The sequence below is a fragment of the Amblyomma maculatum genome, chromosome 9, assembly GCF_055883805.1.
Source record: "Amblyomma maculatum isolate TAMU_Amacu chromosome 9, ASM5588380v1, whole genome shotgun sequence".
Lineage (NCBI taxonomy): Eukaryota > Metazoa > Arthropoda > Arachnida > Ixodida > Ixodidae > Amblyomma > Amblyomma maculatum.
The window spans coordinates 47,287,479-47,306,927 of NC_139352.1; the positions used below are offsets into that span (position 1 = coordinate 47,287,479).

The following is a 19,449-nucleotide window of genomic DNA, read 5'->3' on the forward strand; positions in this document are numbered from 1 at the left end:
TTGAGCTGCAGGCCTGATTGTTCAAGAGCAGACTCCGGGCCAGTCAAGACAAATTAAATAGAAAACAAAAGCTCTTAAAGATGAAGAGCATAAACGTTGCGAAGACAGTACAATACAAAAGCCTCATCCCTTCCAGGAAGTCGTAAGCGACAGCAGAACACTAATACATGCCGAATGTAGGCATGCGACCATTTTGCCTGTATGCCTATGGCTTGTACTTCTGTGGGCCATCTTGGCTCAGCTGATGTCTATCCAGGCTTTCTTCAGCCTCTTGAAGAAGCATTCCAAGGTCCAGGTGTTCCTCTTCACACCTTTTCATAAGCTCTTCATAGATTTGCAGTAGGCAGTAGGCATCCAAAGCTGCATACAGAGTTTGAGATGGACGCAGTGGTCTCTTCTCCCAATCGGAGCAGCGCTCACTCTTGTTTAATGGTAAGCCCAGCATCAAATGTGTCAGTTCAGCCAGTCCTTTGCAGTTCAGCTTTGGGTACACTGGTTTAATAACCCTTGGGTAGTCACGTTGTAGCTTCTGTGTAAAGTTGCACAGGTCCACAACTCTGTTGACCTTAGCATTTGGCCTCATGACTGTATCTGTAAGTAGCCTGAGGTCTTCAACAATGCCGTAACCTAACTTCAGAATACTATGCGAGGACAGAACTTCAGAGAACAGTTCATCCCAATCAGAGCCTTGCAATTCTGCTAAGAGTTTTGGCACATCCAAGATGAATACGCAATCCCACACCGCCAGCTGGATTAAGGCTAGCCTTGAAGGAATCAAGCCAATAGTTGGCTTCCACTCTGCGTCGATACCAACAACATTGTAGTCTGTAATAACTCTAATGCAATGCTTTAAGTCAGCAGAAGAACTAACCATAGAAACATCTTCAAGGTCAAGCCTCAACTCCAAGAACATGCCAGTAGAGTCTGGAACATCAGTCAAGTTCCAAGACGAAAGCAGTTCCTGCACTTTTTTTGGTTCACATTGATTTTTGTAGTCCAGAAGGTATGTTGGCCAACAATCTTCTGGATAACCAAGCTTCAGTGCAAAGCTGAGAGCAGTTTCATATTCATTGAATTGCATCAAGTAGTTGAGAAGATCATGCTGCAGTTTTGTGAAACGTTGGACAGCATCATAAATCATCTCATTCCAGCTTGCTTCCGAGCAGTCTCTCTCATCATACCGCTTATGAATAAGGTACCTCAGATCCTTCTTGCTCCTACTGTAGTGAATATTAGGACAGAGCTCGACTGACAGACCATACTGCTTAAGTAGCCTGGATGCAACCTTGGCAATTGTTTTTTCACAAAGCTTTTCTTTGCTCACCGACTTGATGTTCAGATTGTTTTGCAGCCTCTCAACACGAGACGGCTCAGCGAACAAGAGGTCCAGGAACTTCAGCAGATCTATCTGGACTTGAGGCTCTCCTTCCATGTACTTCTCCAGCAGGTTCATTTTGTCAAGAAGGTAGAGTGGGACAGCAATCGCTTCAAGTTTGTAATATGATTGAAGTTTCAGCCTTGCAACGATGGTGCTTGCCTCGTTGTAACAGTTCCTGACTATCAAGTCGTCTATGACGTCAGTGTAGTCATAGGGATTCTCTTCCAACTTGTACACTTGACACACGACATCAATCAGAGATGTGTTTGCTTGCTTGACAACTACCGCCAAAGCACGGTGCTTCATTTCCTTCCCAAGTCCTGCATACAGAGCTGGGTGATGCGATATCCACTCCTGAAATTCCTTCATGACTGTATAGGTCAGAGTTTTGGGACGATTCCGATGGAAATCCCGCGCTGTATGCATCAGATCAAGCGCACATTCAAAGCAGTTGGGAGCTCTGTCGAAGTATCCATGCAGAAGCCTTACAAGATTGTCGGTCTTCTTGTTTCTTCCAGAATGCCAAGCATTGTCCAAATGATTCACCCATGATGGCTCCATAGTAAAGTTGCTACTCGCACAACCGCGGAGGGTCAGGTGACATCAGAAAAACCGCGCTGTTGAGGCGAAAAGACGCAAGTAAACGTTCACTGTGCGCGTAAACAAAAGATTTATCAACGAAATCTGGCAGCTGGTCCGCATATGCCAAGCACACGACACTGCGACTACCGTGTCGACCAATCCGACGGCTCGAACAAGGAATTTAAAAAAAAAAATCCTTTTTTTTTCTGTTTTTTTTTTTCATCTTGCAAGAATTTTTATTTGTGTGATATTTTTTCTCTGCTGGGAGACGACGTCACCGGTAAGCTCGGACTAGCTCGGACGCCGGCAGTGTTTTTAATCTTGCAAAAAAAAAAAAAGATTATTTATGTTATATTTTTTCTCTTATAGCCTGCTCGGAGATGGCGTCACCGGTGAGCTCGGGAGTCTTTGCCAGCCTCTAATCGCGGAGGTCGCGGCCCCCGTCCCCAAGGCCTGCGTGCCGGGGGCGGGAGTAGGGGGCCTCCATTCTGGTGGAAATAAAAGTTGTTCACACACACACACGGACTAGCTCGGACGCCGGCAGTTTCTTGAAACTTTATGCTTATGCGCCGCAGTGCGTGCGCGTGAGTGAGTAAAATTTTTTGAATTAAGACAAAGATACAGATAACAAAATGGGCCCATAGTCCAGAGCCACAAAAATGATAAAAAAAGAATATGCCTCCGTGAGGACGCTGTTCATACGGCACTCGAGCAAAACGCACTGTTTGCATTCGATGCAACGCCAGGAGATTGCTTGATTAAATTTGATTTTCCACCGATTTAGGAGGCACTACTGCCCGCTCCTGGCACGCAGGTCCGAGGAACGGCCGGGGCTGGGACCTCGATCCGCGACTAAAAACTGTCGAAGATAAGTTCTTCGTGGCCTCAGCTGCAAGGCGGATGGCTCAATCGTTGCTGGTCAGTGGGGACTTTGCTTCGTAGCAGGGTCTCCCAGGCTTCTCTACTTTTCAGGCGAAAGCCTTTAATGGCTCATGCTGTCGTGGACAAAGTGTGTCCCGCTTTTGCGGCGCTCTGATTGGCCGAGTTAAGTGGAGAAATATGGGAGAGGCCTTCGCCCTGCAATGGGTGTAGTCAGGCTGATGATGATGATGATGATGATTGGCCGAGGCGGTATGCGTCCCTGCCATCTGCGAACGCGCACCAAGGAACGCCACGCGACAGGAGCACAGGAGCGATGGTGTACCGTTCAAGTTAACACTTGCCAGACAGTGTGATAGACACTGCGCCTTTCCTTTCCAATTATATGTAGCCCTGCAACGAATGCCGACAAGAAGGCTAACGATGGGAGGCAAATTATGGGATAGGAAGGGTAGGCTTTCGCCATTCTGAGACCCTGTAATTTTTTAATGCTGCCACCCGGATATCTAGGGCATTTCCAAATTATGTATCGATCGAAAGTCGCCCTAGCTTCGTAGGTTTTTCATTTATCTTTCCTCTCATCTCTCTGGATTTGAAACAACCAGATAGGGTTTGGGAAGCTTCCGGCTAGTATAATCGCCGACAGGCAACGGCCGGCCTTTATTAATCTAAGCCAGGATCTAGGCATTATACATCTTCCTAATCAATAGTTTTCGACGAGTTCTTTACAGGTTTGCAAACGCTGCTCTCCAGCTGCACCTTTCCGCAGATGTTCTGCCGCTGCGCTCGCTACAGAGATGAGGAAGACGAGGAGGAGGAGGAGGAGGAGGACGGTAGCGACATCCCAGCAGATGCGCGCGTCGGTGCAGAGAGAATGGTTGTTTCCGCACTGCGCATGCGTGCGCCACAGCGCAGAGCAGGCTTTGTACTTTGGTGGTGGTGAACTCTTTTATTGCGCCCAAAAAAGAGGGGGCCAGTCATGGACCAGTCAAAGGACCGGTTGCGCTGGCTTAGAGGGCGGCGGGGATCCCTCCACCACGCGCTGGATAAGCCAGCGTTGGTCTGCTGGATCGGAAGTACGCAGGAGAGACCAGAGACTCCCACGTCTCTGGGGTGTTTGAGTTGTGTTTAGTGTGTACAAGTCCACACCATGTGTATGAGAGTGGCCGGAGTTGAGCAGTGTTTACACATGGGGGCTATCTGTTCCGGAAAGATCCTGCTGTATAAGAGGGGGTGTGGGAAGCTGTCAGTTTGTAGTTTGCGCCATTGGACGGCCTCGCGCCTTGTTAGATCGCGGTGTGCGGGAGTATATGTACATCTTTGGAGTTGGTAGTGCTGGAGTATGTCCGTGTAAGTGGTGAATAGAGAAGAGCGTGAGATGTTACATTCCTCACAATGGCCCAATGGTGAATGAGGGGAGGCGGCAGGGGAGAGTGCGTAATATCGAACCATTGGCATCCGCAGCCTGCCCCCTCTTACAACGAAATACCTTGTGTGCTAGCGCCGCAGAAACCGCGCCTCTCCGTCTTCTTCTAACTCAGCGGAAGCAAGGGGGCTAATCATACTTTCGGCTCGGCAGCTGTGATCTCGAGCGAGAGTGCGCACCTGGGCGTTTTCGCTGAGCGACTCGTGAGCTGGAGCCCAAAGAAGAAAGCGAGATGTGGAAGAGGGTGCTGTAGAACATAGAATGTGTAACGCTTGGCAAGAGATACGGCCAGCATAGTAGTTGCGGATAGCCTGTTGAGAATAACTGATGACGACTATAGCATTAGGGTCGGCTAGCGCTAGCGCAATGGCAACCTCCTCGGCTGCGGTTACTGTTTCTGCTTTGCGAATTCTGCAGGCTGTGTACCAGCTGCGGTGAGGGGCGATAGCTACCGCCACCATCACTGGCCTCGATAGATGGTAAGAAGCGGCCGTATACGTGACGACGTCCGCTGAAGCGTTTCTCGAATTGACAAGTCCGGTTGACCCGTCTCTCGGCGTGGTGTTCCGGGTGCATTTGTTTGAGAATGGGAGGGATGCAGAGATTTAGGCGATATTCCGGTGTAAGTGCAGCGTAACTTGGGGCCGATCTCGGCGGGGAAATCCCAACTTGCTGCAGTACTGCACTGCTCGGCCAGCGTGTGTGAGTGAGAGCCGCTAATACTGGGCGGTGAGGGTTGCTTCGATCAGTTCGCTCACGGTATTGGAGATTCCGAGAGCCATGAGCTTATGGGTAGCTGTGAAGATGGGAAGACTTAGGGCCGTCTTGTACGCTTTTCGAAGTGACGCCTGTAGCCATTCGCTTGCAGCACGAGTGAGACGTAAGTAGGGTCCAGAGTAGGCGATCCGGGAGCTGATGAACGCTTGAACGAGGCGCAGGGAGTTGGACTCTCGCATGCCATGATGCTTGTTGGAGATTCGCTTAAGGAGGCGTCCGATCTGTACCACCGACTAGCCGATGCGTTGGAGCGTGATGTTGCTGCCGTTGGCCTGTAGATGCAAGCCCAAGATCCTGATGTTATCTGTTCGAGGAATCGGGTTTCCTTGAACCTGGAGGTTGATGTCAGGAAGTATCTTTAAAGGGCGTCGTCCCGGGGAAGAGATGATGATCTACTCGGACTTTGTCGCCGAGCAGGTGAGTCCAACTGTATTTAGATAATCTCCGATCCGTTCGATGGCGGTCTGTAGAGTCTTCAATCTGGCCGTCGCTGCCGCGCGTGATCCAAGGTGTGAGGTCGTCAGCATAAATGCTGTGATGCAGGTGAGGGATGTCGGCCAGTAGCTTCGGCAGGCTTATCAGTGTGACGTTAAAAGCATCGGCGAAAGTACGGCGCCTTGCGGCGTGCCACGGTTTCCCGGAGAGATGATGGAAGGATCTCCCGTGCCGGCTTTAAGTTGCACTGTGCGGTCAGTGAGGAAGTTTCGGATGTACGCATACGTGCGATGCCCAACACCGAGAGCCTGAAGTTGTTGAAGAATCGCTTCATGGAGGACGTTGTCGAATGGCTTGGCAACTTCGAGGTCGACGATGACTAGTATCCTAGTATCCTGGCACGTCTGACGGCTTTGGCAGAGCCAGAGCCACCTAGACTCTGGCAGAGCTGACTGAGTGCAGCGTCGTGAATTCAATTCTGCATGGTCAGCAGCCGAGCTGCGTTTTGTTGCCGCCCAGTTGTGCGATGCGCGCGCCCCCGTCTGGGCGCGAGCGTCGAGGTCGCGCGCATCTAGTTCCTGTCGCCGCAAAGTCTCTCAATTTGAGAGGTTCGCACCGCTTCCGCCAGTTAACGTCGGACAAAATTTGGTGATTCCCCCGCTGCCAAAAAACATGCACCCAGAATATAACAAAGACAGGAGGAAAAAATGAGCCGAAGCATTAGAAATTAGATTCGGCGAAATTTCGGAACATGAAGTGGCCTATGTAGACGCGGCGGGAGGTGGTGGCAGTTTCACGGTAGCAACGGTCGTCAGCGGCCGGGGCAATCCCGTGACAGCTGCCACTTTGCGCGGGCGGAGCATAGAAATAGCCGAGGAAACTGCGATCGCGTTAGCTTGCGTCGGAACGGAAGCGAAGTTTGTCATCAGTGACAGCAAAACTGCCATACAAAATTTTAGCAAGGGCAGGATCTCGCCCTTAGCAGCCAGAATCCTAGGCCAGAAAAAGTTGGATAGGAAAATTCAAATAATTTGGACTCCTGCGCACGAAGCCGTCCCCGGCAACGAGGCGGCCCACAAGCTGGCTCGAGATCTCTACCGCCGAGCCGCTATAGGGCCACTTGATGACCGAGGAAGCGGAGAGCGCTTGCTAAAATATGGGGAGATCACGCAGCACTACAGATTGGATCGTAGACTGGTACCCCCACCAGACCCGAAATTAAACAGCAGACAAGCAGTGGCGTGGAGGCGACTGCAAACTTATACATATCCGCACCCGGTTATGGCGAACCACATGTTCCCTGAGGCTAGGAGTGACAAGTGCAATCTTTGTGGGGCGAGAGGGACCCTCGACCACATAATATGGGAATGCCCGTATTCTCCCAGGAGGACGAACAATATAGGCTGTAGAGACACCTGGGAGACCCTGCTGCGCAGCTCGGACCCTGAGCTCCAGCTCCTACTCGTCCAACTGTCTGAAGAGGCTGCTCGGACCCAAGACCTCCCGGCCTGCCTCTGAGGCGGCAGCACCCGCCCCTTGACCTGCGTGTCGGGGGGTGGGTAGATCACCTTATCTGTTGGACATTAAAGTTTATTCCATCCATCCATCCATCCTGTCGCCGCAAGCTTCAAGCTGTAAATATTTCTCTTCCGGGTCACGTGTGCCAAGAAAACAGGCACAGGCATCACTTCTAACAGCTATGGACCCAAAACAGAAGCCATAGCACAAGAAAGGCGTCTGAGTTCCGCTGACAAGGCTAGAAGCGCATAAGCAGCCTCCGAGCTCTGCGCAGACACTCACACGTGGTCCCAGCGGACGGCCGCGACCGTCCGCTGGGACCACGTGCGACAGCGACTTGAAAATGCCATAAAACTGACCCCTTGACAATGCGCCGAGCGCGCAATGCACCGTTAGGGTCCCTGCCACGGAGACTCTTCGTTGAAATTATCATTTTTGCTTTTTTTAAACAGCCACTTTCGATAAGCGCACCCTGATCTCAAACAATTCCCGCATAAACATACTTTTCCGCCAACACCCTAGCAACATAGCCAATGAACAATTTTCCTGCCACTTTCTCCAGAATTAAACACTCCATATAAAAAAAGAAAAATTGAAAACACTGTCACACACCAGCGAAGCTGCTCGCCGCTCTGGCTAGCTAGCCTAAAAAAATAAAGAAATGCACGGAGCCCGATGTCCGGACCTTTCTAAAACACTCCTAAAACAACGCTCCCCGCCAGGGTGGTGCAGTGGTAAGACGCCCGACTACTGTGCCGGAGTACCCGCGGGTACGAACCCGACTTTGGCGGCTGCGTTTCGATGGAGACGAAACGAAGAGGCGTCCGTGTGCTGTGCGATGTCAACGCACGTTAATCCTCAGGTGGTCAAAAGTACTCCGTAGCCCTCAACTACAGCTCCTGCTTCTCTTTCCGCTTTCTCTCCCACCTTCCTCCCTTCCCTTACGCCCTGTTACAGGTGTCCACAGAAACAAGTGTGGCAGATACGCCGACGCCGCGCAGACGCCGGGAGACTGCCAGTGCCCTCTCCCGGCGTCGACGTATTTTTATGTTCCGGCAGAAATCCTTTCCCTGATGGGGCTGGGGTAGGTAGGTCACCGCCGCTTGCGGCGGGGGCTAGCCTGCCACTGATATTTATCTGTTGTAGGCCGTCATTGCACCCGCCACCGCTTCGTAGGTGGTGGACGACGGCTGTTGTTGCGGCGCGCGTCTTTCTCTCCCTGTTCTTATTTCTTTCTTGTCTATTTTCTCTTCTGTCCGCACGAGGCAACGGAGGTGGCTCAGCTACAGAGCCAGTAGCAGGCCCATGCATTTTCTTTTCTTTCTTCCTACAGCCACAACAAGAACAACAACAAGAGAACTTTGCCAGTCGTTTGGCGAAAACGACCTCTCCGGCGGAAAAAAAAAACACGCTCCGCTGCCGTCGACGAATCGCCCGGAAAAACTTTCCATGCGGGCCACGCTTTCTGGTATCGCATGCACAGGGCATGAAAGTGAATTCTGCCAACGCCGGTGAAGTTTTGATGCTGGCCGTGTTCGATGCAACGCTCATCCTACGGCAGCTAAAGCTTTCGCTCTAAATTCGGTTCAGCAGGGTTAAACCCCTCTAATTTTTATCTCACAGAGTACTTAGGAATCCAAAAAGTACTTTGTCTTGTTCCCAACAAAATTTTAGTCCAGAAATCACCTTGCAACAGCCTTTGTCGAAAGAGTTTGAAAATGGTAAGTTGTGGTTTTGCAAAAAGTGTGAACTGAGAAAAATGAGTTCAAAGATTTCAGAACGTGCTATTCGAATTTGTGGCCTAAATTAATAAATCAGAGCGGCCGGGTACAAACGTTGCGCCGTCCTTTTCTACACGACACTGCTCTGTGGCGATTGATTCGGGTTGGCTCTATACGGTACAGCTGCGTCATGGTTTGTTTTTGGGTTTTATGTTCTTGGCACTGCTGAATTCCTTGGCGTATGCTCAATGAGTGAGAGGTGTTTCTTTGACCACGCATAAGTTGCAAGTGCGCTCCTGTCCGTGTTGTTTCCTTCTGTATGTCTTCGTTCGTATGTGCGCCGTTTTTCTATTTTATAGAAATGTCATACACGTGCTAGTCGAATTGATTCCACATACAAACCCGACCACAGCCTCTTTGTACTCAATGTCCATAGCAGCCCTAAATTAAGGAAAGCTAGTTTTGACTTACTCAGCTTTCAGGCGACCAGCCCTAAAACTTGCAGGCAATCACCCCGTAATTTTTGCTAGAGATTTCAGTGCCCAACATCCGGCTTGGGGATACGCACATGAGGCCATTAAAGGTCACAAATTGTCGCTCAACGCATAACAGTGAGGTATCAAAATAGTGCCCACCCGCTGCAGCGTGTCCAAGTACACGTCTCCCATTTGATATTTGCCAAAAATGGGGTCACTCCTCTAGCACGCGCCCACCCTTGTAGATTGGGACACATTCCGCGCTAAAAGATCCGCAAAAGAAGCAGATAACCCCGACATTCTAGACAGATGTCTGCAGGATGGTTTATGCAATGACGTCAAGGCGGCCACTCGCACATTAGAGCAGGCTAACCACCTGGAGATTGCGGGCAGTCGCGTTCTTCGTCTATGGGAGGCAAAGAAATGGCTCGAGAAACGGCTTAAAAGACAGAGATTGAACCGCAATCTGCGCAGAAGAATAACTAGACTAAACAAGGAGATTGAGGATCATGCAGCTAAACGTGCACAGCAGAACTTGGACGACATATGTAGCCACATGGATTGTAATATGGGAATTGGAATACTTGTAATACTTTGAATTTGCACCGTCATCAACTTGACCATACAAGTAGCAGGACCACTCGGAGGCAGAGCCTACAAAAGCTCATAGATGCATATGCAGGCACATTAGCGGACCTTATTCTTGAACTGAAAGGCATATTGAGGCAATACCCGCAGCCAAGCTTTCCCAGATTATACCGGTTCGGAAAACACAAATCGACTCTCCCGTTACTCTATAGCTGAGGTAAGAGCAGAAATTGCCAGGCTAAACTAAATCTGCCTCCGGCTCAGGTAGGGTAAACAATAAGGTACTCCGTAACCTAGATGAAGGTACTCTACATTCCCTAAGTACATGCAGGAATGCTGGTCGGGGGTTCGATACGACAAACATGTAAAACGGCAGAGATAATTCTCATTCCAAAACCAGGCAAACCCCTCAGCCATAAAAACATTAGACCAATTTCTCCCACCTCTTGTGTAGGTAAGCTCATGGAGCGTATTATTCAGGCCCGCCTCAACAGATTTATGGAGGAGCAAGAGCTTTAACCCCCCCCCCCCCCCCCCCCACACCAGGATTGGATTCCAGCCAAAACTTTCTATACGGGACGCAATGCTTCAGATGAAACAGAATTACTGATGTGAAACGCGAGACACCCGAATAATTCTCGGACTAGACCTGAAAAAGGCTTTTGACAATGTCAGGTATGACACGATCTTAAAAACCTCCACGAACTCGGGGTCAGAGCCCACACCTACAACTATATCCGAGACTCTCTCTCTCTCGGGTAGAAAGGCTTCCTTTCGAGCAGATCTCCACTCGGATGACTTCCCCTTCGGCAACAAGGGCACCCCGCAGGAATCGGCCCTCGCCCTTTCTCCTTACATCGCAATGCACTTCCACACCAATAAGCGCAGGTGGCACACACTTGTTGAAGAAACAGCCATTGCGGGATCCTCGGCAGAGACCATAGTCAGCAACTCAAAACTGGTGATATGCAATTACACGTTGGGAAAAATTTTCCTACAAGCAGTGCGTACATTCTTGAAAATTGTCAGCCCCCACAGCGCATTCACTTAATCTGGTCGCCTGCTCATGCCTTCCTTGCTTATTGAGGCGGCTCATAACCTAGCTCAAGAACTGTCCCGCCGAGCTACCTTTGTCAGGTGGGGAGGGGGACTTGACACCCGAAAGTGCCGTGCCCCGGAGTTTCACATAACTTATCGGCCCATTATCATCCGATCATCTCCGACAGCCACCCCCAGTACCAAGTGGGGTCTGTGCGAGCGTTTGTGTTCGAGGCGAGGTAGGTGAGGGCCTTACCCGGACAAGGGGGCCGCCGCGTGATGCCGCCACAGGAGTGGGCTAAATTTAACGCGATGACGGCCTGCAGCACGGTGTAAGAAATATTTCACCGTGGCCTGCAGCACCATCGTGGCATTGAGCCAACGAGGCGGACCTTCATGATCACACAGGTTTCACCAAGGACGACCGTTTCCTGCAGTGGAATCATATTGACACAGAAAGTGTTCCACCGGTAACCGAAAAAAATCACAGACGGACGATATCAAATCTCCGAGGACCTCCGCTCCCCGAGAATGCGACGTTCCCACAGCGAGTGCAACCAGACCTCATTCCGCTCCTTTGCAGTTACTTCATGGAGCACCGGACCCTGCTGCTGTATGCGGCCACGCAGCCTGCTAGCCATACTTGGTACGTGCACTTCACGAGCAGCAAGACGAACTGGTTAACAGTGGCGCCTGGCAACGGATCCAGGTATCGCACATTCTGGTACGATATACCCGGAAGCTGGCAGAGGTCAGCTACACGACGGAGAAGTGCTTCAGGAAGAAGACACTGAGGAAACATGTGCACAGTGTCCTTTCTACCGCCACAAAACGGACAAGTTGGTCGCAAGCTGGCCCGCGTAAACACAGGCTCCGCTGGCAAAGCGATACATAAAGGACGCTCTGCTTGCTTCCAATACGTCCGCCGTGATGTACCGCCAGCTGGGCCTAACGTTGGCAAGACCATACTGGCGGAGGTGAGGAGGAAGAGTTCGAGTGAGGGCCCTAACCAATTTCTGGAGGGGAACCGAAACCACATCGATGTCCGCCTCCGCCTTACGAAGACGCTCAAGGCAGGTGGCTGCCTATAAGCGCAAAAGGGTGATGGAGAGCCCGACCGTGGCGCGCAATTCGAGTATGTGCTCTGTGCAAAGAGGCGGAGACGAGTGCTCAGAAAAAACGAAGTCAGGCTTCGAGTCAGAGGAATGTCCGAGCTCAGAGCCACTTGAGTCCACTTGACGTGCAAGGCCGAGGCTACGAAGTCCAGATCGGGGATGTCAAGGCCTTCCCTATTCCTAGGCAGCTTCACTACAGGCCTTTTGACTTTGTCCGGAGCTCCATCCCAGAAGAAACGGAAAAGGATCCGTTGCAGACAGGCGTCACGCCGGCGACTTAGGTCAGTACCGAGTACAGGAGAGACCGCGTGATAGCGACCCGAGCCGTGAGCGGACACAAAAGCTTCTCGCACTATCTTGCCCAAGATTCGATCTCTTGAGCAAAGGACCAATTACTGCCTGAAAGACCTGAATTGAAGCAGAAATCAAGGCGGCGGACTTCAGCCTTCACGGGAAGACCATGAGCAGTCTGAGGAGTGGATGGTGCACAACTAAAATAGAGGGTGGCACTCTTTGACCGATTGATTTTAGCCCCACTCGCCTTACAGTACACCTTCATGGCATCCAGAAAGGAGGAAACAAGCCTCATCCGGGATGACAATGGTTAGGTCATCTGCATGGGCAAGGGTGGGAGCTGGCGGAGAACTTGGTGGTAAGGGAAAACGAACAATCGACTGTCCCGAGAGAGCCTTTTTAGAAGAGATTCAAACGCGAGCATGTAGAGAGCAGGTGATAATTCCCTGCCGAACTCCACGGCCCACGTCGAAAACCTCTGAGGGACGACCTGACACAATAACGGCTGAAACTGGCCTGGAATATACAGTTCTGACCATGCGCTGGAAATCAGTCCATACCAGCTTCCTCCAGGACTTGAAATATCGGTGACATAACCATATCGAATGTCTTTTCCTGATCGAAGGAGCAGAGGATACCCGGAAGATTTCTAAGTCGAGCCCAAATGGAGAAGGTCCCTGAAGGCGAAACCTTGCAGTTGAGTGAAGCGACCCGGAACACAAGCCTGATAAGGACCTATGAGATCTGGTAAAAAAGAAGTTAACCGAGAAGACAGGCACTTAGCTATGAGCTTGTAGTCGACGTTCCGGAGCGTGATTGGACGCCAGGCTCACAGCTCAGTGCGTCTCGACTCGTTCTTACAAAGGAGAGTGATCAGCCATTATCTTTGAGTACGTATCTGCAAGCGTCCCCTCACCGAGAAGCCTGTTTACAAGGGCGATGAAAGGCTTCACAAGCTGCCCTCAGAACTTGACACAAAACTCAACAGTAAGGCCGTCTGAACCTGGGCTACGGTCCCTATGGAAGGACTTAAGCGCTGCTTCAAGTTTGATCTCATACAAAGGAACCCCTGATAAGTGAACTGGATTGGAGGGAGTTTCAAATGGGAAAGTAGCTAGCGGAATAGAACTGTCGTGCTGCTTCAAGAACAGCGTCCGGCGTGCTTGGGACGGAACCCGTGACTAGGTCTACTAATTAAGTGAGGGAATAGTCTCCGTCGAAGGAGGTGCCTGCTGCACCAACGTTTCCTCTCCTACTGCTCAGCGCGCGCCATAAGCCTAAGGCTATCGCAACGATGTTGGAGTAATTTTCGGAGCCGGATGCGCTGCGCGGCAAGTGCTTCAGTGACTCCGAGGCCCGTGGAAAGAGACTGATCGGTTGGTTGGTTGCACAACTTTCGTTTCCATCGGAAATGGGCGTCCTCTTCCCCGCCCCCGCGGATTAGAGGCTGGCAGGTAGCCCTTGGCTTGTTGCGGCCTCTTCCGCCAGATGGACGGTGCAGTGCTGGATCGCAGGGTCCGCGCTTCGCAGCAGGGTATCCCAGGCTTCTCTACTTGTAATATTTTGTCTAGCTATCCCTGAAGATTGTGGGCACTCCCAAATTATGTGGTCGAGGGTCCCTCTCGCGCCTCAGTGTTTGCACAGATCATTGTCCCTAAGGTCTGGTAGCGCGTGAAACGCCCAGACCGGGTTCATGAACGTATTAGTTTGTAGCCGCCTCCACGCGACAGCTTCTCTATTATTTAGGCTAACATCTGGCGGGGGTACCAGTCTGCGTCCCAATTTATAATGGTCGATGCTTTCCCCGTAATTTTGCAGACGCTCGTCGTATGCCCAGCGGCTACCCGGAAGTAGAGAGCTCGGGCTAGCTCGTGAGTCGCCTCATTACCAGGGACGGCAGTGTGAGCGGGTGTCCAAATTAAATGAATTGTCCTATTCAGCGTTCTTTGGATTAGGATTTTGGCTGCCTCCGGCGATATTCTCCCCTTTCCGAAATTTTGGATGGCAGTTTTACTGTCGCTAATTATGAACTTGGCTTCCGTTCCTACGCAAGCTAGCGATATTGCAACAATTCTCCGCAGTCTCTATGTTGCGGCCTCTGATGGATGCCGCAGGTACAGCCGTCCCTCGGTCATCGGCGAGGCTACCGCCGCAGCTGTTCTGCCACTTGCCGCATCAACATAGACTACTTCCTTCGCTTCCATGTTCTTGAACCGTCGCTCTAGAGCTTCGGCTCGTTTCGCCCTTCTTTCGACATTAAATTCTGGATGCATGTTTTCAGGGAAGGGGCCGGGACTACCAAGGCGTTCCTGCTTTCCCTACTAATTGTGAACTTTTTTTTTTTTTTTTTGAAGAGAGCAGGATGACATCAGAGACGATGGTAATCTCCGGTCACTCCTCACATGCCCGCCTCAAATTCCCGGCGCCCTGAAACAGTCAAGCACTTCATCCTTAATACTGTCCCATCCAAACGCTACCCTCTTTCTCAACTCTGTATCGAGCGCAGCGACGGAGTGTGGAAAGGCGCAACTAGAAAGGCACATATTCCATTCGATTCAGCTGCACTCTTTGCACCAGTTTCGTAAAGTTCTGCGGCAGCGCCGCAAGCGTGTAGCGCCAGTTCCAGCAGTTCTGGTGCAGCATCGGTGGTACCAGCTGCTTCCAAAAGAACGGTAGAGTGCAGGCCGGGCCGTCTGCTAGCCTGGGCGTCGCCAACAATAAGCTGCGGTCGGCTGCGTGCAACTCGCGTCAGCCGACGCAAACGTCCCGGTTAACTTCATGAATTTTCAAATAGCACTAGCTTGAAAACGAAGCTTATGATCCAGCCGCGATGCTTTTGGCCTGTGCGTTGTAATAAATGGCGAAAAGAGCCGATGTTAATTATTGCACTTGTGAACCAGAACCCGATCGAGTTAGCGCCGTTGATCTCATTCATTGATGAATATGCGATGCACATATATATATATATGTAAATGCCGCGACCGCATTCATGTGGTCGGCTAGCTGTACATTTGTTGCCACTCACATAACCGGCAAGGCCACTGGCGCCAACATACCGAATAAGGTCAATTTTCAAATAGCACATCGCAATGAAGCGTTGACACGAACCAGTCGATGCACGTGCACCATGCGGCAGCTGGAAAGAGGCGCAAACACTTCGATCGCGATTGAAGTCAGCATGAAACATAACGCATGCACGTGCCTACTTGTTAGACATAGCTTGAAGTACGCGTCGTCGTTTCTTTGGCGAACACAGGCACCGTTCTCGTTGACGAGTGGAATAACTAGGGTCGCCTCACTGTTTAACACAACACGCCAAGCCGTCGTCGCGCAAGCTGTCGTCTGCTTTCATGCGGCGGCTGCAGCTGCACCATTTTGGCACTGACCGCTGGGATCTGACCCGCACCCCCGTACTCTAGCCCACCCTCGTAAGTTTTATTTTTCTTTCTTTTTTAGCATTCCTATTTGTAAATATTAAGTGTTAAAAATGGTTCCATTTTTAGGAAAGCATGGCCCCCAAGATTACCTCCGCGCGCGCGTTTCTCGGAGGCCATTGCTGACGTCACGTCGCAAAGACAAGAGGCGCCACCTAAAAAAGAAAGAAAACGAAAAAAAAGAAGGCATTTTTTTTCTTTTATCTGTTGTTTGAGCCGTCGAGCCAGGCGAGTAGTGGCGGTGTTGTGGTGTTGTCGCGATGTCGTGTGCGTAGCATATGCGGACCAGCTGCCACTGGGTTTTTGTTGAGAGCTTACGCGCGTAGTGGAAGTTCCTTTGAACCCCTCCATCTTTTCACCTCACCAGCGCGGTTTTGTTGACGCCGCCCGGCCGGTCGGCTGTGTGAGCAGGAACTTCACCATGGAGCCATTATGGGTGAATCATCTGGACAATGCTTGGCATTCTGGAAGAAACAGGAAGACCGATAATCTTGTTAGGCTTCTGCATACCTATTTTGACAGAGCTCCCAACTGCTTTGAATGTGCGCTTGTGCTGATGCATACAGCGCGGGATTTCCCTCGGAATCGTCCCAACACTCTGGCCTATACAGTCATGAAGGAATTTCAGGAGTGGATATCTCATCACCAAGCTTTGTATGCTGAACTTGGGAAGGAAATGAAGCACCGTGCTTTGGCGGTAGTTGTCAAGCAAGCAAACACATCTCTGATTGATGTCGTGTGTCAAGTGTACAAGTTGGGAGAGAATCCCTATGACTACACTGACGTCATAGACGACTTGCTAGTCAAGAACTTGTATAACGAGGCAAGCACTATCGTCGCAAGGCTGAAGCTTCAATCATATTACAGACTTGAAGAGATTGCTATCCCACTCTACCTCCTGGACAAAATGAACCTGCTGGAGAAGTACATGGAAGGAGAGCCTCAAGTCCAAATAGATCTACTGAAGTTCTTGGACCTCTTGTTCGCTGAGCCGTCTCGTGTTGAGAGGTTGCAGAACAATCTGAACATCAAGTCGGTAAGCAAAGAAAAGCTTTCTGAAAAAACAATTGCCAAGGCTGCATCTAAGCTACTTAAGCAGTATAGTTTGTCAGTCGAGCTCTGCCCGAATATTCACTACAGTAGGAGCAAGAAGGCTCTAAGGTACCTCATCCATAAGCGGTATGATGAGAGAGACTACTCGGAAGCAAGCTGGAAAGAGATGATTTATGATGCTGTCCAAGGTTTCACAAAACTGCAGCATGACCTTCTGAACTACTTGATGCAATTCAATGAATATGAAACTGCTCTCAGCTTTGCACTGAAGCTTGGTTATCCAGAAGATTGTTGGCCAGCATACCTTTTGGACTACAAAAATCGATGTGAACCACAAAAAGTGCAGGAACTGCTTTCGTCTTGGAACTTGACTGATGTTCCAGACTTTACTGGCATGTTCTTGGAGCTGAGGCTTGACCTTCAAGATGTTTCTATGGTGAGTTCATCTGCTGACTTAAAGCATTGCATTAGAGTCATCACACACTACAACGTTGTTGGTATCGACGCAGAGTGGAAGCCAACCATTGGATTGATGCCTTCAAAGCTGGCTTTAATCCAGCTGGCAGTTTGGGATTGCGTATTCATCTTGGATGTGCCAAAACTCGTAGCAGAATTGCAAGGCTCTGATTGGGACGAACTATTCTCTGAAGTTCTGTCGTCGCATAGTATTCTGAAGTTAGGTTACGGCATTGCTGAAGACCTCAGGCTACTGGCAGATACAGTCATGAGGCCAAGTGCTAAGGTCAACAGAGTTGTGGACCTGTGCAACTTTACACAGAAGCTACAGCGTGACTACCCAAGTGTTATTAAACCAGTGTACCCAAAACTTAACTGCAAAGGATTGGCTGAACTGACTCATTTGATGCTGGGCTTACCATTAAACAAGAATGAACGCTGCTCCGATTGGGAGAAGAGACCGCTGCGTCCATCTCAGACTGTGTATGCAGCTTTGGATGCCTACTGTCTGCTGCAAATCTATGAAGAGCTTGTGAAAAGGTGTGAAGAGGAACACCTGGACTTTGGAATGCTTCTTCAAGAGGCTGAAGAAAGCTTGGATGGAAATCAGCTGAGCCAAGACCGCCCACAGAAGTACAAACCTCAAGCACACAGGCAAAATGGTCGTAGGCCTACATCCGGCATGCATTAGCGTTCTGCTGTCACTTGCGACTTCTTGGAAGTGATGAGACTTTTGCATTGTACTGTCTTCGCATCTTTTTTTGTTCCTCCATCTCTAAGAGCTTTTTGTATTCTATTTAATTTGTCATGGCTGGCCAGGAGTCTACCCCTGAATGATCAGAACTACAGCTCAAGCAAAGAAAAATTAATAAAGGCAAGGATCATTTGTTACATCATGTGCTTTTTCTTTTTTTAAACTAATCTGATGGTGCCCTCATTTTTGTGATTGAGTACATCTAGTGTGCATAAAAGCTCACAACTCGATGTAGTTCGCTGCAGTGGATGTTTCGGATTTTGCCTTGTATTTGCGCTTATTAGGGGAAACTAACTATCAAAATGTTTAATGCTAGAGCCCTAGCTAGTAAGGCTAGTTTAGAAGTCCTCTTTGAGGAACTAGCAGGCATGAAATGGGATGTTATAGGACTTTGTGGGGTTCGGAGGTCGATGCCTACTCGTCTGTATAAGTCATTTTTAAGTTCAGACATGAAGCGTAAAACCATCAGATACAATGTGTGGTGTACAAGAGGAAGTAGAGAATGTTTAACTGAAAAATTTTCATTGTTTGACCTACAGATTTAAACCTTATGTGTAGTGGGGCTTTAATGTTAAAAATAAACAAGTATTTAAAAACGTGTGTAAGCACAATACTGAGTTCCAGGGTGGCTAGTTTGGCAGTCTTAACATTTTGTGAACTACCTTACTGAAGACTCGGTGCCCAAATAAATGCTTTTCCTCCTCCCAATGCCCAAAAGCTTTTGTGAAGGAACTGTGACAGTTTGTGCTTGCAGCACCATCATGCACAGACTCGCACAATAATCATCCTTTCAAAAGTAAAGCTAACTCTTTTAGACGGCGTTCAGGCGAGTTGTGTCACCTACCTACCGTTCAAGTGCTCCATAATTGAATTTTAAAAATTTACCATCTTCACTGGGTACAAAGCACCGAGTGATAGGGAAATGGTGCGAATTGACGCCTATCTTGTGCATTTCAACTCAATGTTTTTATCTGTAGCCATTTTTTGCATGAACATACACAATTTTCATTTGGTGTTGAAGAAATTGTAGCTGGAGAAGAGACTGGTTGAGTTTTAAAATACGAGTAAGCAGTGGATAAATGTCTGATCAGAATTTTGCATGAAATGTGTTTGTACAGACTGGAGATGCATAGTTTGTAAATACATATTAACCTAGCATCAAGTTTTATTTCTTGGTCATGTAGAAAGCATCCTTTTTATTGCTTTTTAAAATTTTCTAATCTTCTTGTGGTGTTACTTGGGATACACTATGTGACTGGGAAGCAAACCTTGTTGCCTGGTAAAGGCAGTGTGTGCAATAATATCTGAGCCACTCAGAGAATGTTCACTGTCATATACTCTACTGTTTTTTCGCCGCACTCTGTGCCGCATGTTCCACACAGATGCATCCGGCATTCTCTTGCAGATTTCTGCAAATGCTCTTTAGCCTTGGAGGCTCCATCGAAGTAGGTTGATGTGGATGGCAGGCGCTTTTAGCTGCATTGTTAAAGAAACAGAACGATGGCAATTACTAGCAGTGAATGAA

At 49.5% G+C, this 19,449-nt stretch overlaps 2 protein-coding genes across 2 annotated transcripts; one reads left to right on the top strand and one right to left on the bottom strand.

Moving 5' to 3' along the window:
* Positions 1-205: 205 nt before the first annotated feature.
* On the bottom strand, positions 206-1,939 carry LOC146178995 (exonuclease mut-7 homolog). The gene has a single exon (XM_084580092.1). It carries the CDS (start codon positions 1,937-1,939, stop codon positions 206-208), a length of 1,734 nt encoding a protein of 577 aa, XP_084436218.1.
* A 14,335-nt stretch (positions 1,940-16,274) lies between these two features.
* Positions 16,275-17,861, top strand: LOC146178996 (exonuclease mut-7 homolog). Its single transcript, XM_084580094.1, has one exon. The coding sequence runs from the start codon at positions 16,275-16,277 to the stop codon at positions 17,859-17,861; it is 1,587 nt and encodes a 528-aa protein (XP_084436220.1).
* The last annotated feature ends 1,588 nt before the right edge of the window (positions 17,862-19,449 follow it).